Here is an 18,974-nt window from a genome sequence, read left to right as displayed (position 1 = left end):
TGTTACTCTACTGGAAGAAGCTATGACTTGTTATTTTATCTGGTCAACAGGTATGTCCAGTCATTATTAGGGCTCAGAGACAATTTGAAAATTGGCCTGCTTTCATTTAACAAAGAAGTCCATCATGTTAGCTTAAAAGACCACTACTCTAATTTTGCCAAGTATATTTTTTCTACCTATGCTGATCTTTTTGAAGACAAACTAGGCAAACTTCCAGTTGTATACTCCATGAAGTTAGACCCAGAGGTCAGTCCAGTTGTCAATCTGGCATGAAGACTTCCAATAGCCATGCAGGACAGAGTTAAAGCAGAGTTAGATAAAATGGTGTGACAAGGTGTGATTTGTCTAGCTGAAACTCCAACTGAATGGGTTTCTTCCATGGTGGTAGCTCAAAAGAAAAGCTCAGATGACATCAGAATATGTACTGATCCATGAGATTTGAACAAAGCGCTAAAAAGACCTCATCATTCACTGTGCACAGTCAAAGAAGTCGCAGCTTTGACACCAGATGCCACTATTTTTTTCTGTCTTAGAAGAAAAAAGTTCATTTTGGCAAATTCAGCTTGACAAAAAAATCCTCATTGCTCACTATGTTCAGTACTCCATTTGGCAGGTAAAAATTTTTGAGAATGCCATTTAGGATATATTATGCAAGTGAAGTCTTTCAGCATATAGTGGAGCAAATTCTTTCTGGGTATCCTCATGCTATTATAGTAGACAACATACTGGTAGGAAGTCATGATGAAGCAGAGCATGACAGAAACCTCAGAAAAGTTCTGGAAAGGGCACGTCAAGTGAATCCTAAGCTTAAACCACAGAAATCTATATTCAGGCTACAAGAAGTGACTTATGTTGGTCATTTACTTACGAGTACAGGCTTACAACCAGACCCTTCAAAGCAAACAGCCATTCTTGAGATTCTAGCTCCAGACAACGTTCAAGCCCTGCAACGTTTTCTTGGCATGGTCAACTACCTAGGTAAGTTTATTCCAGATTTGAGCCAACTATCATTGCCACTCAGAGAGCTGATATGTAAAGATGTATCCTGGTCTTGGTTAGAGCACACCAAAAAGCATTTGAAGTCCTGAAACAGAGAATTGCTAGTCCACCAACTCTCAGATATTATGATGTTCAAAAACCAGATACACTTTCCTGTGATGCTTCAGAATTTGGTCTTGGTGCAGTCATTCTACAGGAGAATCAACCTGTTGCCTACACATCAAGAACTCTTAACCAAATTGAGATGCAGTGTGCCCAGATCGAGAAACGGCTTTTGGCAATTGTGTTTGCATGTTCGATGTTCCATGATTAAGTTTATGGCAGACCTATCCAGATCGAAACAGGCCACCAACCCCTAGTCACTATCTTGAGAAAACCTATGCATACAGCTCCAGCCCAAATGCAGTGCATGATGCTGAGATTGCAAAAGTATAACTTCAATCTTGTCTACAAGAAAGGCAAATGTCTTTATCTTGTTAATACATTATCCAGATCACACAGAAACACCGCAGAACAGCATGAGAATGAGAATAAAAAGTTATGTACTCACCATAATGTTCCATGTGAGTTGTTCATCTCGCCTTCATTCTTGACTGATGGGTACGGAGCCAATCCACTGGCTCCGGTACGGCCGTATGCAAAGCTCAAGGTCTTCCAGTAGCTCGAGGCTAAGCCCCTATCTCATGATGCACTGTGAATGACCTCAGATCTTGTTTACTGCGTGTACTATAACCATATAAACGAGCTATCCTCCTATGGAAAGGAAGAGAAAATTGAGCAACCAGGATGAGACCAACATCTAGGTCAACTATCAGCCAGGAGGGGGAAGGAGGGAGGGATGTAAGAATGAAGGCGAGATGAACAACTCACATGGAACGTTATGGTAAGTACACAACTTCTTAATGTGAAGTTCAATCTCGCCATTCAATCTTGACTGACGGGTAGCATCCCTAGTGCCATCAATCTTGGGTGGCTCACGGGAATACATTCTTCAGGACCATAGACCCATAAGAAGCTCTGTCCCTGGAGGCCTTATCAACTTTGTAAAGCGTGATAAAGGTATGTCGTTTAGACCAAGTGGCTGCTGCACAAATGTTATCAAGGGGCAATTTGGCTTGGAACGCAGAGGATGTAGAAACTGCTCTGGTTGAGTAAGCTTTAATCTTGTGTTGCAAAGGTATATTAGCAGTTGAGTAGACAAAAGTGATACAATCAGATAACCATTTAGACAGAGTTGTTTTAGCCACTGGTCTACCTTTTCTGTATTCAGAGAGTGAAACAAAGAGTTGGTCTGACTTTCTGATATCTTTTGTTCTATCCAAATAAAATCTGAGCTGTCTGTGAACATCAAGTTTGTGCAGCATATACTCCAACTCGTTGGAATGATTAGGGAAGAAAACTGGTAATTAAATGACTTGGTTGATATTAGTTTCTGAACAAACTTTGGGCAAAAAAAAGAGATTTGTCCTAAGAGATACTCTGTCAGCATGAAAAATCAAATAAGGAGGGCTGATAGATAAGGCTTGAAGTTCTGACACTCTGCGGGCCGAAGTAATAGCTGCCAGAAAAACGGTTTTCCACGACAAATATTTGAGGTCACAAGATGATGACGGTTCAAACGGGGAAAGGATTATATGTGACAGCATAAAATTTAGATTCCATGGAGAACAGGGAGTTTTCACAGGTGGTCTCATGTGAAATGTCCCCTTGAGAAAGGCCTTGGATAACTTGTGCGACATGACATTTAACCCGTTAATTTCAAGATGAAAGTTATATATAGCAGCCAACTGGACCCGAATTGTTGCAGCTGCCACTCCTTTGTTAAAAATCATAGTCAAGAATTCTAGTATGGATGTCAAGGAGGCTTGGCAAGGATCGATGTTCTGTTTAGAGGCCCAAATGGAAAATCTCTTCCACTTACTAAAATATAATCTTCTAGTGGACGGCTTATGAGAAGACAAAAGGATCTGTTTTGTCTCATTGGAGAAGTTATGAAGCCTGGCTATGAGGGGAACTGGAGCAGCCAAGCTATCAGCTTCAATGACTGCAGAGAAGGATGAAAGTCCCCTGACGGATGTGTCAGAAGGTCTGGAACTGGGTCCAGAATCCAGGGATCCTCCAAAAGATGACATCGAAGGAATGGGAACCAAATCTGCCAAGGCCAATGAAGGGCTATAAGAATGATGGTCCTTCCCAGGGATTTTGCTTTCTGTAGAACCTTGGGTATCAATGGGATTGGTGGAAATGCACAGAGACGACCAGGGAGCCAATCATGTACGTGTGCGTCCCTTGGGGCTTCTCCCGGAGAAGGAATCAGGGCAAAGTGGCCTCTGCATTTCGTGTTGATGTGGCTGGCAAAAAGGTCGCAGCAAGGCTGGCCCCATTTGTGGAAAAATCCTGTCCGCAATCTCTTTCTTGAGGGACCACTCATGCGGCAACAAGATTGCCCTGCTCAGTTTGTCTGCTATCACGTTGGATCTCCCCGGGATATGCGTTGCCAACAGAAAGCGCTGGGAGGAAACAGCCCACTGCCAAACTCTGAGGGCTTCTCGGCAAAGGGGGTACGATCTGGTTCCCCCCTGCTTATTCAAGTACCAGACTACTGACATACTGTCTGAATTGCAATTGTTCCTAGAGGAAGAGAGCCCTGAAGTACTGCAACACCAAAAGTACTGCTCTCATCTAGAGAACACTGATATGGCAAGTGTGACTCCTGATCTGTCCATGTGCCTTGGGCAGTCTTTCCCTTAAAATGCCCCCCCCCCCCCAATCAGGGAAGCATCCATGGTCACAGTAGCTACTGTAGGGGGTAGAACAAAAGGACGTCCTATGGTGACATGAAGACACGTCAACCACTACTGGAGATCTTTCATGCAAGAGCTCGTAATCAATATTGTGTGGTCCATGGGAAGTTCCTGGTAAGACCATTTGAGTGAACAACAGCCATTGAAGGATCCAAATATGCATTCTTGCTAATGGTATGGCTAGGACTACTGCAGCCATCAAACCCAATACTTTCAAAACTTCTGAAGTTGGTGCTCTGTCTTTCGATACCAATGTGCTGACATGCTGACGAAGAAGGAAGACTCTTTCGATTGCTAGCCTTAGAGTGGTGATTGAGGTGTCTAGCTCTGCCCCGATAAAAACGATATGCTGCGATGGCGACAAGACAGACTTTTCTGAGTTGACTGTAATGCCCAAATGACTGCAGAGTGACAGAGTGTACTCCCTTGCCTGAATCAGTTGATGCCCGGTGGTGGTGGTAAGGAGCCAATTGTCTAGATACGGAAACACATAGAATCCTAGACACCTCAGGTGAGCTGTGACCACTGACATGCATTTGGTGAATACTCTACGGGCTGTAGTGAGACCAAAGGGCAGGGCTCGAAACTGATAATGACTGGCTCCCAGCCGGAAACGCAGGTGATCTCTGGATGGCCTGGCCATTTTTATGTGGTACTACGCATCCTTGAGATCTATAGAGCACATCCAATTGTCTTTCCCTAAGAAGGGAAGTATAGACTGGAGCGTGACCATCTGGAACTTCTTTCTTTACATATTGGTTGAGTCTGCTGAGGTCCAAAATGGGTCTCCAGTCCCGTGTTTTCTTTGGAACCAAAAAGAACCTTGAGTAAGTTCCGGATCCTGTTTGGTCTGCTGGGACTGGCTAGATGACTCTTTTTTTCTAGCAACTTGTGGACCTCTATAGTTGCTTGTTCCCTGCAACTGGGAGGAATGTCTGGGATTCTCCTTATGGATGAGGGGGAGTGGCGAATGGTATGAAGTACCCTCTGGAAATGATACTTTGTACTCAGTTGTCTTTTGTTATTTCTTGCCAGGCGTCTGGATACAAAGATAAATGACCCCTGACTGCCTCCAGAGCAGGACAGTCGGGCCTCCTTTCAGGAGCGCTGGTAGGGTTGACCAGAGAAGTGATCTCTGTCACCCTGATGTTGCGGACCCCCTCTGCCGCGATGGCATCTTCCACTATTACCCCCTCCCCTCTGCCCCTGGAGGGGAGTTCACCATGCATGTCCTGAAAGGCTCCTTGGGCTTTCCAGAACCACATTTTTACTCCCCTTTGGCCTTTGGGATAAGGCCTGGTAGGGGTGGAAAAACGGACTCCGACGGCAGACAGAGTCTTTCCCTCCTGTTCACACCTGGTCAGAGTTTCCTTCACTTTAGGCCCAAAAAGGGATGAGGCATCAAATGGGGTGTTTACGAAGGATGACTTAAAGGGCTCCGCGAAGGAACACAAGCGCATCCAGGAATGTCTTCTGAGAGCTATTCCTGTACCCACTGCCCTACTCGTTCCATCAGCTGCGTATGATCTGAGATGCATGGATGAGTTGACAATAGAATTTAGGGTAGCAAGTTGGGCAACAACTTTGTCAGAGCCCCCAGCAGCTACTGTACCCTGAAGAGTACCTCCCAACTCCAGAAGGAGATCTCTTTGCAACCTAGTGAAATGGGTCAAGTAGTTCAGTGAACGGAGAGCAAAAGTCACTAAACATGCATTTCCCATATCTATCCATGATCCTAGACTCTCTATTAGGAGGACAGATAGATGAGGAAATCTCAGAGATTTCCTTTTTGGTGGCCGCCGCCACCACCATGGCATCAACAAGGACTCCTTTGGATAAGAAGGTTTTACCTGGTAGGGCTGATATAAACTTGTTAGACCTCCTAGGAACAGGCTCCATGGACTCCGGTGACTCCCATGCCCTCTGAGAGACCAACTGCATGAGCTCATTGAAGGCCAGAGACACCCAAGAGGTGGAGGGCTGAGACCTGAAAGCCTTTAGAAGAACTGACTCATCCTCAGTAGGGCTTTAGGTCTGCCAATCATCCCTCTGCCTAAGGATCTCAAGTATCTCAGTAAAGGAGATATCCTCAGAGGGGGACCACTGTAAGGTCTGTCTGTTAGCTAGTTCATTTGTATTTTATGATGCTGCTATCCATCCTGATGCATTTCTATGTATTAAAGCATCTAAACAAAATACCCTGTCTGCTTGTCATCGATGTTAGAGAGAGACGAACAACAGGTGGGCTGTTCTATTCTTCTGTGAAAGCCCACCTTTCATCTATCTTGGCTTATCTGCCTATGTCACCTCCTTTAGCCTCTAGGTTAGAAGTTAAACTGTTCCTTAAAGGCCTCCTTCATATTAGACCACCAAGAAAGCCAGTTCCTCCTCCTTGGGATCCCAATTTTGTGTTGGAGAAACTTACCCTGGCTCCATATGAGCCAGCAAGTTCCTCTTCCCTGCAACATTCCACATGGAAACCTGTTCTGCTGGTGGCCATTACCTCCGCCAGAAGGGTCTCTGAGTTGCAAGCTCTGATGTCAATGTCTACTCCCCCCTTCACAGTCATCCACAGAGACTGGGTATCTCTGCGTTCCAATCTCTCCTTTATGCGCAAGGTGATTAATGAGTTATTTCTTAATCAGTCTGTCAATCTTCCCACCTTTTTCCTTCTCCTCAATCTCCCAGTGAGAGGATTCTACATACTTTGGATGTACACAGACAACTCAGACACTACCTGGACAAAACTAAACCTATCCGTAAATCCAAACTCCTGTTTGTGTCTTACCAACCAAGGGCCCTGGGTCAGCCGGTTTCCAAGCAAACTCTCTCTTCCTGGATTTCTAAAGCTACTTCCTTTTGTTATTCAACCAATGGTAACTGCCTATCTTCTCCTATGAAGGCACATTCTACTACAGCAGTGTCTTCCTCTGGGGCCTTCTTTAAAGGCTTGGACATTTGCTCTATCCTGGAGGCAGCTACCTGGTCTTCTGCTTATACTTTCATTAAACATTATAAATTAGATGTCATCGCTAGGTCCAGGGTGGGGTATGCCAGAGCTACTGGCTGCATGGTTATGTAGAAAAAGCTTCTGCTCCTCCACCCAACCTTCCCTAAGAATCAGCTTTTGCATTCTCTCTAATGTGATGAACACTGCAGCACATGAACAGAAGGACATAGTACAGCTGTGTAAAATCTTACCATAACCATAGATGTCCTTCTCTTCTATATGCTGCAGTATTACTTACCCACTCCCTGCCTTCCCCCTGATGCTTGCCTGTTCCCCTGGTGACATGTTTTCTTACCTACGTTCAGGCTGGTACTTGGTGTTATTCAGTTCTGAGGTTGGTACATGCTGACGTCTGCTTTATACCCAACATCTCTTTATGGCAGATGTATGCAAGATGATGTGTGGCATCAAACGTATTTCACAGTAGCATTTAGACTTTTGTATACTGGCCAGATGTACAAGTCAGCCATATGAATACTGCAGCACACCGAAGAGCAGGACATCTATGGTTATGCTAAGATTTTACACAACTATCCTTTATTTATAGATCCAACCCCTTCCCAGCAATCATTAAAAGTAGCTTACAAAAGGACCCCTGGACTGCCCTCTAAACTGGATAATCAATTATATTCTCTTACTTACCAACAAAAGAACCAAGGCCATGTTATTTGACACCCCTTCAATGGATGACTAAAACATCAAATAACATGACCATTTTCCATACTAAACAAGAAGCAATTGAAAACATCTAACATTATGAATATTTGGGTATTTGGCTAGACTCAAATCTCAACTAGCAATATCTTACATAAATGATGAAATCCAAACCGAACAAACTTCTTTTCTGAACTAAAAATATTACTATTTCCCAAAAGTATAGCTGTCATTGGCCAAGTAGCCCTTCTCCGACATTTAGAGCATGGACTCCATGCCATTGCAGCAGTCTCAAAAATGAATCTACAAACTTTATACACCACATTAAATAATATGTGCTGGTTCATAACATTCTCTTTAAAAAGTGAACAACATTGATCCATGCTGTCAAACGCCAACTGGCTTTCAGTAAATCATTTCCCTTGTTTGCAGGTAGACTATCAGCAAGATCCACCCTATACAACATTAGACCCCCCCCCCCACTACCACTAACTTGCAAACTACCCACAACAAGTTACATTCCATAGAGGAAGGAATCACCACATTAGCTCCAAAAATATGGGAATCCCTCCTAACACAAAAAATATCTTCCAAACTTTCACTCAGAATTAAAATAATACCTATTGAAAGATCCCAATTCTTCACAATAGAGGGACCAATCAACATATGCAAATCACTCTAATTCATTCTCACCTGTTCTTTGATAGACGTATCTTTTTTTTCCTTATTCTCATTTACTATTCCCCTCTCCACCATCTTTCCTTCTTCTTAATCATTCTTCCTGTCTTGATGTAGAAAAAAAACTCTTTGCTGAAGAAAATTTGATATATGCATTACTGATACCATTGTCATTGTGCACTGACTGCATTAATTCATTATGCCTTCATATGACGCTGTGTATTAATCTTAATATTCTCCTGATATATCACATAATAGTAAGTAATAAAAACACTGAAAAACAGAGTGCATGAAGCCATGCCATTTAAAAGATTTGTTTTCCCTGCTTCAGTAAATGGCATGCCATTAAGGTTTGTTTTCCTAGCAAAGAGACCCATGGATTGGAGTAAAACATAGGGTTTAACCTTCTGAACATCTACAATGAATATCTGTTTTTAACAAAAAGAGTACCAGAGACCTAGAGATACCATCACCAAGTATAAACTTCAAAGCTGGATACATGAAAACTATGTACTACCTTGCTTCACAGACATTAAATTGTCAAAGAGATCAGAAAGGAGTGCCAAAATTACAGAACCAAAACAATGGCTGTAAACCTCCTCCTCTTCTAGGCTTTTCAGCCAAAGAAATGATGAACTGTGGAAAGAAAAGCAACCACATATCGTGACATTGCAACTTGCTAACTGCGGGAATGGCCAAACCCTGAAAAGGTAGATCTGTTCTCAATGATGGAAAGTGGATTTTGCCAGAGAGGCGCATTTAGCCAAGTCTCCCAGCAACTGATTTGGACTTGAGCAGAGTCAATGATAACGTGCAAGAAATTATTCTCAGTTTTGTGGATCTCTCTGCGACTGAGTGGATAAAGAATGCAGGACTATTTAATACTCACTAAGGACCAAAACACCATTTAAACACAGAGAATCTGCTAACAAATTACTTAAGGGCATTGGAAGGAATATATATAAATATATATATATATATATATATATATATATATATATATATATATATTACCATTTCCTAGAAATGACCAGTAGTATGCTGCATGCCTTATCCCACTACCAGGAGTTAGTATAAGTGATCTGATTTTCCTGCTGTAGAACAATCTCAACTTTTTCCTTATCACTGTCTACTTAAATATTCAATTATTAACTTAATTTGAATATTATAATACATTGTATTTTATACAAAATTAAACCTGGTGCATGCTACCAGTTTTAATTTTAGCTTCATGCAACCTAGAAAATAGGTTTGGAAAGGGGACAAAATTGTTGAGCCAGCTTCTTCTTACCAACAGACAAATGCACAACTTTGTTATAATATAAAGTATTATATTCCAGGCTAAATGTTCTGCCATTAGTATTCCATTCACCATTTTCTCCCAATTAACGTTCATGCCTCTGTTCCAAACTCCTAACAATCACTGTTGTATTTACTGTAAAACCAATAATTCTCTTAACATCTGCGGCATTTGTTTGTACTACTACTACTTCCAACTGACAGTAAATACCTTTTGTTTCTGTTAATATTCTCTTTGATAAAATACCACTTTAACTATATGGATATTTATACTGTTTTAAACTTTGCAAACCTAGTCTCACCTTAAAAAAAAGTCCAGCTGGATTAGTGTTCTAGCCTAGACAACAAATAAAACAGATGCCATGAGGACTGACTGGAATAACCTTCCCTAACAGGTAGGTAGGCAGCAGGTTCAAAAACAGTGACATAATTCAAGGATGTATGGTGGAGAGAGAGGGGGAGGGAGATTAAAAAAGATGAGCAACTTTGCCAATAATTTCTGGGCATGCTAAGTAGGTCAGACACTCAATTTGTCATCAGAATCCATGTTTATAAGTCACATGGTGCATCAACCACTTAAGAGGGAACAGTGCAAAGACAGCACATGTGGACTGCATTTTCATGTGCCATCATACAAAATATCCACCTTTTCATTTCCTTTCTACAGCTAAAGAGCCTACTCTAGACAAGGTTTTCCATGAACAATCCTGACACTGGAGAAGCCTGATTAAAAAAAAAGTTGAAAGCCTAAAATCAACACCTTTATTAAATTAGCACTTAAGACATAGGCACACATACATTAATAAAAAAGAAAACAACCCATATTTACATTTTTCATTCCTATGCATTATACACTACATAATTGTTTTCTTTCTTTTTAACAAATGTTATTCACACCAGCATTGGTGCAGCGGTAGCATTGTTACCTCACAGCAAGAGGTTCTCCCGTTCGATTCTCGGCTGGAGTGCGGGGAGTGCCTTCTGTGTGGAGTCTGCATGTCCTCCCCGTGGTTGGGTGGGCATTCGAAAGACATGCGTAAAATGGGCGTGCCTTAGTTGAAGGTTGAACGTCGAGCTGGCACCTTGGCTTTCGTGAAAATCTACTGCCAATCATTAGCGGACCGGAATTCCGCTATGGCAACCCCTAACCGTGAAAAGCCGAAAGACAAACAACAACACTGACACCAGCATTACATAAATTGTTCAATTCCTACATTCCCTTAAACATCACTCTTCCTTTTGAACATTATTCTGTATGTATTCTTACACTAATTCCATTAACTTGTATGTAGCTTGCTTCTTCCTTTTTCATTTTTTTAACACCTTTATTGAATTATCAATTGTGACACAGGCACATCTACATTTATATAAGTAAAACTGCATTAACAAGTTAAAATTAACAAACATTATGCTTCAAATATATTGCCATATATCATATAACTTAAGCAACATGGCATACATTATTCAATTCCTGCCCCTTTTTTTAAACAAGAAACATCTTTATTAAACCATCGTTACAACATAGGCAATCATAGATTTATATAAATAAAAACAAACCATACTGACACGATCCTAGTTGTAAGCATTTTACATCACAAACCATACTGACACACTCCCAGTTGCAAACATTACGCATCACTTATAATCTACCCAATCATTTCAGTCAAACATTACAAAGCTCATTTAAGTCCTGCCTTCTTTTAAACCTCATTTCTCCCCTGTATGTATTGTTCCTACAATTCTAAGTTTTTTCTTATGTAGTTTGCTCCTACCTTTTTCTAAAGATCTCAATTCCAGTTCTTTTATCTCTGTTACTATATTCACTACTTCTAATATAACTGATTTTGATTTCCATTTTCTAGTAACTGTTTTTTTTGGCAGCTACCATTAGAGATAGCAAATCCTTACCATGTCTAGGCAATTCCGCTTCTGTATCACAGCTCAGAAAAATCATCTTCCTCGTCACACCAATCTGCCCACCCAGCATATCTGAAAGTGCATCCCACAGGGAATACTTAAACTCTGCCTACTCACTGCACTCCCAGAAAATATGTTCCCAGTTACTTTCTTCCCTGTCACACCTCCAACATTTTCTGTCTACCTGAGGAAAAATTCTCTGAAGTCTACTCGCGGTGTGAAAATATCTATGTAAACACTTCCGAGCAAAAATCCTAAATGATCCCACCACCATTTCTTTTATCTCCCTTACAAAAGTCACTACTTCAGTTGTAGCTGGTTTTGGTTTTTACTTCTATTTTCTAGTAATTTCTTTTTTGGCAGCCAATAGCATTTAAACCTAATAAGTTCTTACTTTGTCTAGGCAATTCAGATCATATCCCAATTTAAAAGAATAATTTAATTAGTCAAAACCATTTGCTCCTCTAACATTTTAATGGAGTACTCTGTAATAACAAAGCTGGTCTAATTTCAATCCCTGCTATAGAATGTAGTTTCTAAACTGCACTCCAAAATTCTGCTTGCCATCAACTCACTCTATTACCTTCCCCTCTCTGGTTACTTTCTCCCAACACCTTGGTTCCTTTTCCAATTTTCTCCAATAAATTCCATGCTCGTCTTGTCAGTTTTCTACACCTCTTCTGGCTTGCAACTTTCTTAATGGATTACATCCAGTATAATATATATATATATATATATATATATATATATATATATATATATATATATATATCAGCATGAAGATTTGGGTAAATGTTTGTGTGAAGTATGTGAGAATCTACATACTTGTTTATAGTGGAAGCTTACAGTGGAATTAAAGTACAAGAGATGTGTGTGATTTAATCTGCTATGTTTGTAGTAGAAAAATGTTTACCTCTTACAGGATTATAACTTCTGTAATGAATACCTATTAAGTGATCTGTATAAAACAACATTCCTCTGGAAATGTGCACAACTGATAATGAAGTTAGGAATGCATAAGAGGACAAATCACACAAGAATATAATACAGACTCATAGCAGACAATTGTAATGCAATAGTGATACAACAAGCACATCTAATAAACAGGTGAAGTAAACTGTCCCATACAATCTCTTACAACCATAGCACAAGACACAGTTGGCCTCACTGAAAGAATCCATTAAGTCATTCACTAAGATTTAATGAAATAAAAAAGGAGAGCAAACTTCACAGCAGATTTACAACATAAGATTAACTGATCTGCGTTGCCAAAGAACTTTTTTTGTCTCAGGTGCACCAATTGAGGCTGGGTATAACACAGGAAGTATACAAACACTAATTAAAGATAATGGTGACTTGTGAATGATAGTGACATGCCATCTTCATCAGGATGCAACACACAGACCTGGAATCTGTCTGGGATACAATATCCAGCCGCCACTAGAAATGCTGCACTCAACTCCAACACTATCTGTCAGATTTTTGAGGGTGCACACTAATTACTGGAAGGTCAATGTCAAGTGCTTCAGTAGATATTTAAAAAAAAACTCAGATGATGTAGAAAAGTACAGTAAGAAAAAAGGTTAAATAAATATAAAATGTGCAAATTAACATTCAACCTTATCAGTTTAAAAGAGAACATTAAGAAAAAGACAGGATGTACAAACAGACATCTAACCTTATCAGTATGACTTCTCCATAAACTGCAAATTGTTGAAGAAGGTGATCAATTAAATCATCATCAAAGCAGTTCCCTTCAGGGGATAAACCACTTAAAGAGACAACCACAGTTCCATCAGGTGGTCCCTGTAATGCAATTGCTTCTTTGTAAATCTTCTGTCTCGCTTCTGGGTCAACTTCAAATATATCTACATCCAAAACAGCAACAACGGGTCTAAAAGAAAACAAACACAAATAATTTAAAATGGGAGTAAATTTACATCAGAAAAGTACAGTTGTGTACACTTACCAAAAATGTAAACGTTCGAGAGTATTCACTGTTGCAGTCATTACATTTGAGTTATCTGCTTGCAGGTAGCCCTCAGTCGACCTGATTAACAAAGTCTTGGGTCCTGTGTCGGTTGCTGTCCCTTCTTCCATGACGTCAGGTCGTCAGTGGTATAAAACATGCAGCCAACGCCATTACATCAGTTTTTCTTGCCCCAGATGTCAGGTGCCCCCTTAATGGGGAGCAATTAAATATAAAAGTATAATGATATACCTCCAACAAAAAAGCAAATACACCAAAAAGGCTTTTAAGCATAGTAAAGGAAAGTAGAGGTATAGCCAAAAGAAGTCAGGGGGCTGGAGGGAGGGTAACCAGGACTGCAAAAGTGAATACACTTGAACATCTACATTTATGGCAAGTGTACACAACTGTACTATGTTCTTCGTGCTTCACTGTTGCAGTCATTACATTTGGGTAGAACCCCAAAGCTATGGTTGGGAGGAGGAATTTAGATAGCATTAGGACCAGCTATAAGGCTCTGCAAGACTGCAGTGGCAAAGCCAGCTCTGGAGTTAGAGAAGATTGGCAAATGATAATGCTTGGTGAAAGTATGCACAGAACTCCAGGTAGCAGCTTCTAGGATGTCCCTGGTAGGGACGCCTCTGAGAAAGGCTGTAGAGGTAGATGCAGCCCTGGTGGAGTGAGGTCTGATCCCCTGGGGGATAGCTTTCCATGGTGCTTACAGCAGAAATTAATGCAATGGCCTATCCATTTAGAAATGGTTTGCTTTGAAATAGCCTTTCCCTCTGCCCCTTCAGCAAATGCCACCAGCAGTTGTTCAGATTTCCTTTGAGGTTTAGTCCTGTCCAAGTAGAATCTAAGTTGTCTGTGCACATCTAAGGAATGCAGTATCCATTCCCCTTTGTTCTGTGGATTGGGAAAAAAGGTTGGCAAATGAATAGACTGATTAAGAGCCACACTGGATACCACCTTGGGCATGAAGGATGGATTGGCTCTGAGGGTCACCCTGTCCGCATGAAAGATGATGAAAGACTCCAATGCCATTAGGGCCTGTAATTCAGATACCCTTCTAGCTGAAGTGATTGCTAAAAGGAAAGCTGTTTTCCAAGAAAGAAATTTTAAGTCCGCAGTAGCAGCTGGCTCAAAAGGAGGTAGAGTGAGTTTCTCCAAAACAAAGTTAAGGTCCCAGGCTAGGGTTGGAGCTCTCCTGGGTGGTCTCAAATATTTGGCCCTTCTGAGGAACTGCTTGAGCAGTGGATGAGAGAAGAGGGGAGGTTCTGTGCTATTATGAGCTGAGATGGCTGAGGAGTGGATTTTAATGGAGGAAAAAAAACAGGCCCTTGTGAAGCATCTCAGTTAAGTATTGTAAAATCTGAGGTAAATTGGGCGCTGCTGTGCTCATCCCTTGAGACTGGTTCCAGGCACAGAATCTTTTCCATTTTGCAGCATAAGATTTTCTAATACTAGGCCTCCTTGCCTCTAAAATTATATCCATCACAGGTTTACTGAGGGATGGTAGAGGAGTGATTATGTAATTAGCCAGGCTGCAAAGTTCAGTGTTAGAAGCTGAGGGCGCAGAATCTGGTTCTCTTGCTGAGACAACAGGGAAGGAGTCTGAGGCACTGCACAGGAGGAGGTACCAGTGTTGGCGTGGCCAGTCTGGAGCAATCAAAATCATCCTTGGTTTGTCCTGTTTGATTTTTAGTAGTACTTTGGAAAGCAGAGGCAGAGGGGGGAAGACATAGACTGATAGTTTTTTTCCAGCTGAAGGACTGAGCATCCACTTTCCAGGCTTGCTTGTGGGGAGTCCTTGTGCAAAATTTGTCCGATTGGTAGTTCTGGGGAGAGGCAGGTCTATATCTGGGCTCCCCCATTTACTTGTCAACATGTTGAAAAACCTTGGTTCCAGTTTCCACTCGTGTGGGTCCATGAAGTTTCTGCTTAGTCTATCTGCCAGTATATTTAATTTTCCTGGCAGGAATTGAGCTTGTAGGTGCACTTGGTATCTCAAGGCTGTGTTCCACAATGCCATGGCTAGTCTGCAGAGGGGGTAAGAATGTGTAACCCCCTTGTTTGTTTATGTACCACGTAACAGTGGTGTTGTCCATCTTTACCATAAGTTGTCCAGGAAGAATGCGGTCCTTGAAGGCAGTCAGAGTATTCTGTACAGCTAACATTTCTTTTTGACTGATAAGCAGGTGCATTTGACTTGGGTTCCATTTGCCCTGAATGCACTTCCCTGCCAGGTGAGCCCCCCATGCATAGTCTGATGCATCTGTTGTTAGGGTTTGGGTGGCAGGGGGTTGGTGTGAAAGGTAGTCCCTTGTTTTGGTAGCAGGCCTCTGTCCACCAAAGGAATTCTAGGCGTACGCAAGGTATGCCTACAGTGGGTTAATATCCCACTTGGGTATTGTAGAAAAACTTACCAGCTTAAATTTAAACCCATATGTCACAAGATGGGTTGCAAACTGGCTTAAGGACAGAACCCACAGGGTTAGAGTTGCTGGCGCTATGTCAGACTCCAAGCCGGTCACAAGTGGTGTCCCACAGGGCTCGGTCCTTGGCCCCCTATTGTTCGGCATCTACTTCTCATAAGTACAGGCCAACATGGGAGGACTTTGGCTGACAAAGTTTGCAGACGACTGCAAACTGGGCGCCATAGTGGAAAGTGCATCGGACACGGATATCCTTCAGAAGGGACTCATGGAAACAGATAGCTGGTGCCAGAGCCATGGCCTGAAGTTAAACGCCAAAAAATGTATAGTCATACCCTTCGGGAAAAACAAGGTAACCCCAAGCTACCATATAGGTGGCAATCCACTAAGCACAGAAGAGGTTATCAGGGACCTGGGGACCCAGGTTGACAGTGGCCTTTCTTTGACACTCACGTTGCTAAAGTGGTTAGAAAGACCTTCTACATTGCCCACCTGATCATGAAGGGATTCACATCCAGATCTAGTGAGGTCATTGTTCCCCTGTACTCTTCACTTATCAGACCAATGATCGAGTACAATGCCCCATTCAGGATGTATCTCACCCGACATCTGCAGCAATTGGAGAGACCCCAAAAGTTCCTCGCCAAAAGGATAAAGGGACTCCAAAATCTGTCATATGCTGCCAGATTGAAGAAACTCCAGCTCTATTCAGTCGCATACCGTCTGCTCAGAGGTGACATGTGCCTGACATGCAAGGCCATGTCCAACCCGGAATTAATGGACATGCTCCACCTCAAAAAATCCAAATCCACCAAAACCACTAGAGCAAGCAACTTAAACCTTAGCACAGATATAAATAGGACGTGCTAGAGGGATAGATTTATCACTCAGAGACTCCCTATGCTGTGGAATAAAATCCCGGTCCATGTGAGGCAGAGCACCTCGCTGGCTCTGTTCAAGAGAAATCTTGACCTGTGGATGGGAGATCGTAGGTTTACCCCGGGAATCATCTCTGTGTCACTGCTGGACAGAGGCACAACAAACTAATGGGCACATTATTTTTTCATATAAGGGGTGGCGTAAGCCACAAAAATTTGGGCTAGGCTTATAAATGCCTTAGGGCAGATAGCCTAGTATAAACCTATGAACCTATGAACCTATAATAGGAATCATTGCTTCTAGATCCTGAGAATGTTGACACCACAGGCTTTTTAGATACCACTGTAGTTTCCTCATATGCAGTCTTGCATATGGAATTAGAAGAATGCAGGAGGCCATGAACCCCAAGGCTTGCAGTATTTGTCTTGTAGATAGCAGGGTGGGTTTTTGTGGCCACTTGTTTCAAGTAGGTTGTCAAATGAATTTGTTTCTCTGGCGTGAGGTAAGCCATCTGGGAAGTTGTACTCAAGCTTGCTCCCAGGAATATAATTTGTTGACAGGGTACCAGGTGTGATTTCTTTTCGTTTATGGTGTACCCCAGACAAGTTAGAACCCTTTGTACAAAGGCCAGATGATTCAAAAATATCTCCTGGCTTTCTGCCTGAATTAGACAATCGTCCAGGTATGGGTATATTTGAATATTTCTTTGCCTGCAAAATGCAATAACTGGAACTAGGCACTTTGTGAATACCCTGGGCACAGTAGATAAGCCAAAGGGCAGTGCAGAGAACTGATAGTGTGTGTAGCCTGCTTTGAAGTGTAGGTACCTTCTGCAAGATTCCTTGATTGGGATGTGCAGGTATGCTTCTTTTAAATCTAGTGTTGCCAACCAGGCATCTTTGCCTAGCATAGGAAGTAATTGGTGAAGAGTCAGCATCCTGAATTTTGGAATTTCCAAAAAGGTGTTTACAGTAGACAGGTCCAGGATAGGATGCCATGAATTTCATTTTCTGGGTACCAGGAAAAGTCTAGAGTAGAAACCTTGCCCCTTTTCCTCTTCCAGTACCAGTTGAATAGCCCTCATGCTTAAGAGAGAAAGTACTTGTTTTTGGGCCTCTGTCCACTGATTTGGGGGTAGGTCCAGCAACCCGCTTGGTGTTGGCAACGTGTGGAAGTGAAATCTGTATCCCTGGGACACTATATTTAAAACCCATTTGTCCTGGGTAATGAGTTCCCAGTTCTTTGCATGAAGAGCAATCTTTCCCCCCAAAGGGGCAGTCAGTTGATAAGTGCTTGGAAATTTTAAAAGGAAGTCACTGAGACAGTTTACCATAGGGGGGAGTCTTATTACTCCCAGATTTGGAAGTGGAGGCCTCCCACTGCTATGTCCTGTGTGTCCCCTGGGACTGGAACCTGGGGCTATTGCTGTGTCTGGGTTTGGCTTGAGAAGACCTGGAAGGGGCTGGAAAGGACTAATTCTTAGAGGGCCAGTGCCTACTAAATCTAGGAGGCTGAACTTGTAAGAAATCTTTAACAGTTTGCATAGATTTAGCTTTATCTTTCAACTTTTTAAGAACTTCCTCAGCCTTGTTGCCAAACTGGCGGTCCTGATTTAAGGGAGCATCCAACAATTTAGCTTTCAAATGATCAGGCAAGGATTGCATTGCTTCTTTAGCCAAGCATGCCTTCTGAGCACAGGCCCAGTAACAGCAGCCCTGCAAGAGGCCTCTAATAAATCAAAACCACATTGCAAAGTATGTTTTCCAACTTGGTTAGCAGAATGCATTAAATCCTGTAATTCTTTATTTTCAACACAGTCAGTAATCAACATAATTTTCTGTTTAAGCAATCCAATAACATGTTGCTGATACTTTAACATATGAAACTGGCAGTTTAAAGCCCTAAAGGCCAATGTTGCAGAAGTGTAAACCTTCTTACCCCATCTATTCAGCGCCCTGGAGTCTCTAGCAGAAGGGGTAGGATTTTTAGCAGTAGAAGCCTTAATGCCCTTGGGCCCCTGTGAAATAGTCTCTTGATCTGCAATAGGATTTTTAAAAAGGAACTTGTGTGACTCCGGGACCCTGTAGTATCTGTCAGGTTTTCTGGGAGCAGGAGGCAAGGAATCAGGGGCCACATTGGATTCCAAAAAAGCATCAACAATGTCTAGTACAGGAGGAATAGCTAAAGGCCTATGCTGAGGTAGGAGTAAGAAATCCCTAAGCCTCTTTTTTTGAATCAGAAAAATCCTGGCTTTCCCAGTGGAAATGCTCCCTTAGAGTATGCAAGGTTTCCCCAAAAGAAAAATCCTCTGGGGGTGAAGCAGAGGGAAT

The 18,974-nt window shown here is 42.0% G+C and overlaps 1 protein-coding gene across 1 annotated transcript in view; it reads right to left on the bottom strand.

Moving 5' to 3' along the window:
• Positions 1-18,974, bottom strand: part of SYNJ1 (synaptojanin 1) — a 2,168,218-nt gene that overhangs the window by 773,910 nt on the left and 1,375,334 nt on the right. Inside the window, exon 21 of the mRNA XM_044071423.1 lies at positions 13,040-13,255. Within this exon, the coding sequence (XP_043927358.1) occupies positions 13,040-13,255 (216 nt within the window). The remainder of the gene's footprint in view (positions 1-13,039; positions 13,256-18,974) is intronic.

This window comes from Protopterus annectens, chromosome 5.part0 (assembly GCF_019279795.1).
Source record: "Protopterus annectens isolate FY-2018-M chromosome 5.part0, PAN1.0, whole genome shotgun sequence".
NCBI lineage: Eukaryota > Metazoa > Chordata > Ceratodontiformes > Protopteridae > Protopterus > Protopterus annectens.
This window is presented reverse-complemented; position numbering and strand designations above follow the sequence as displayed.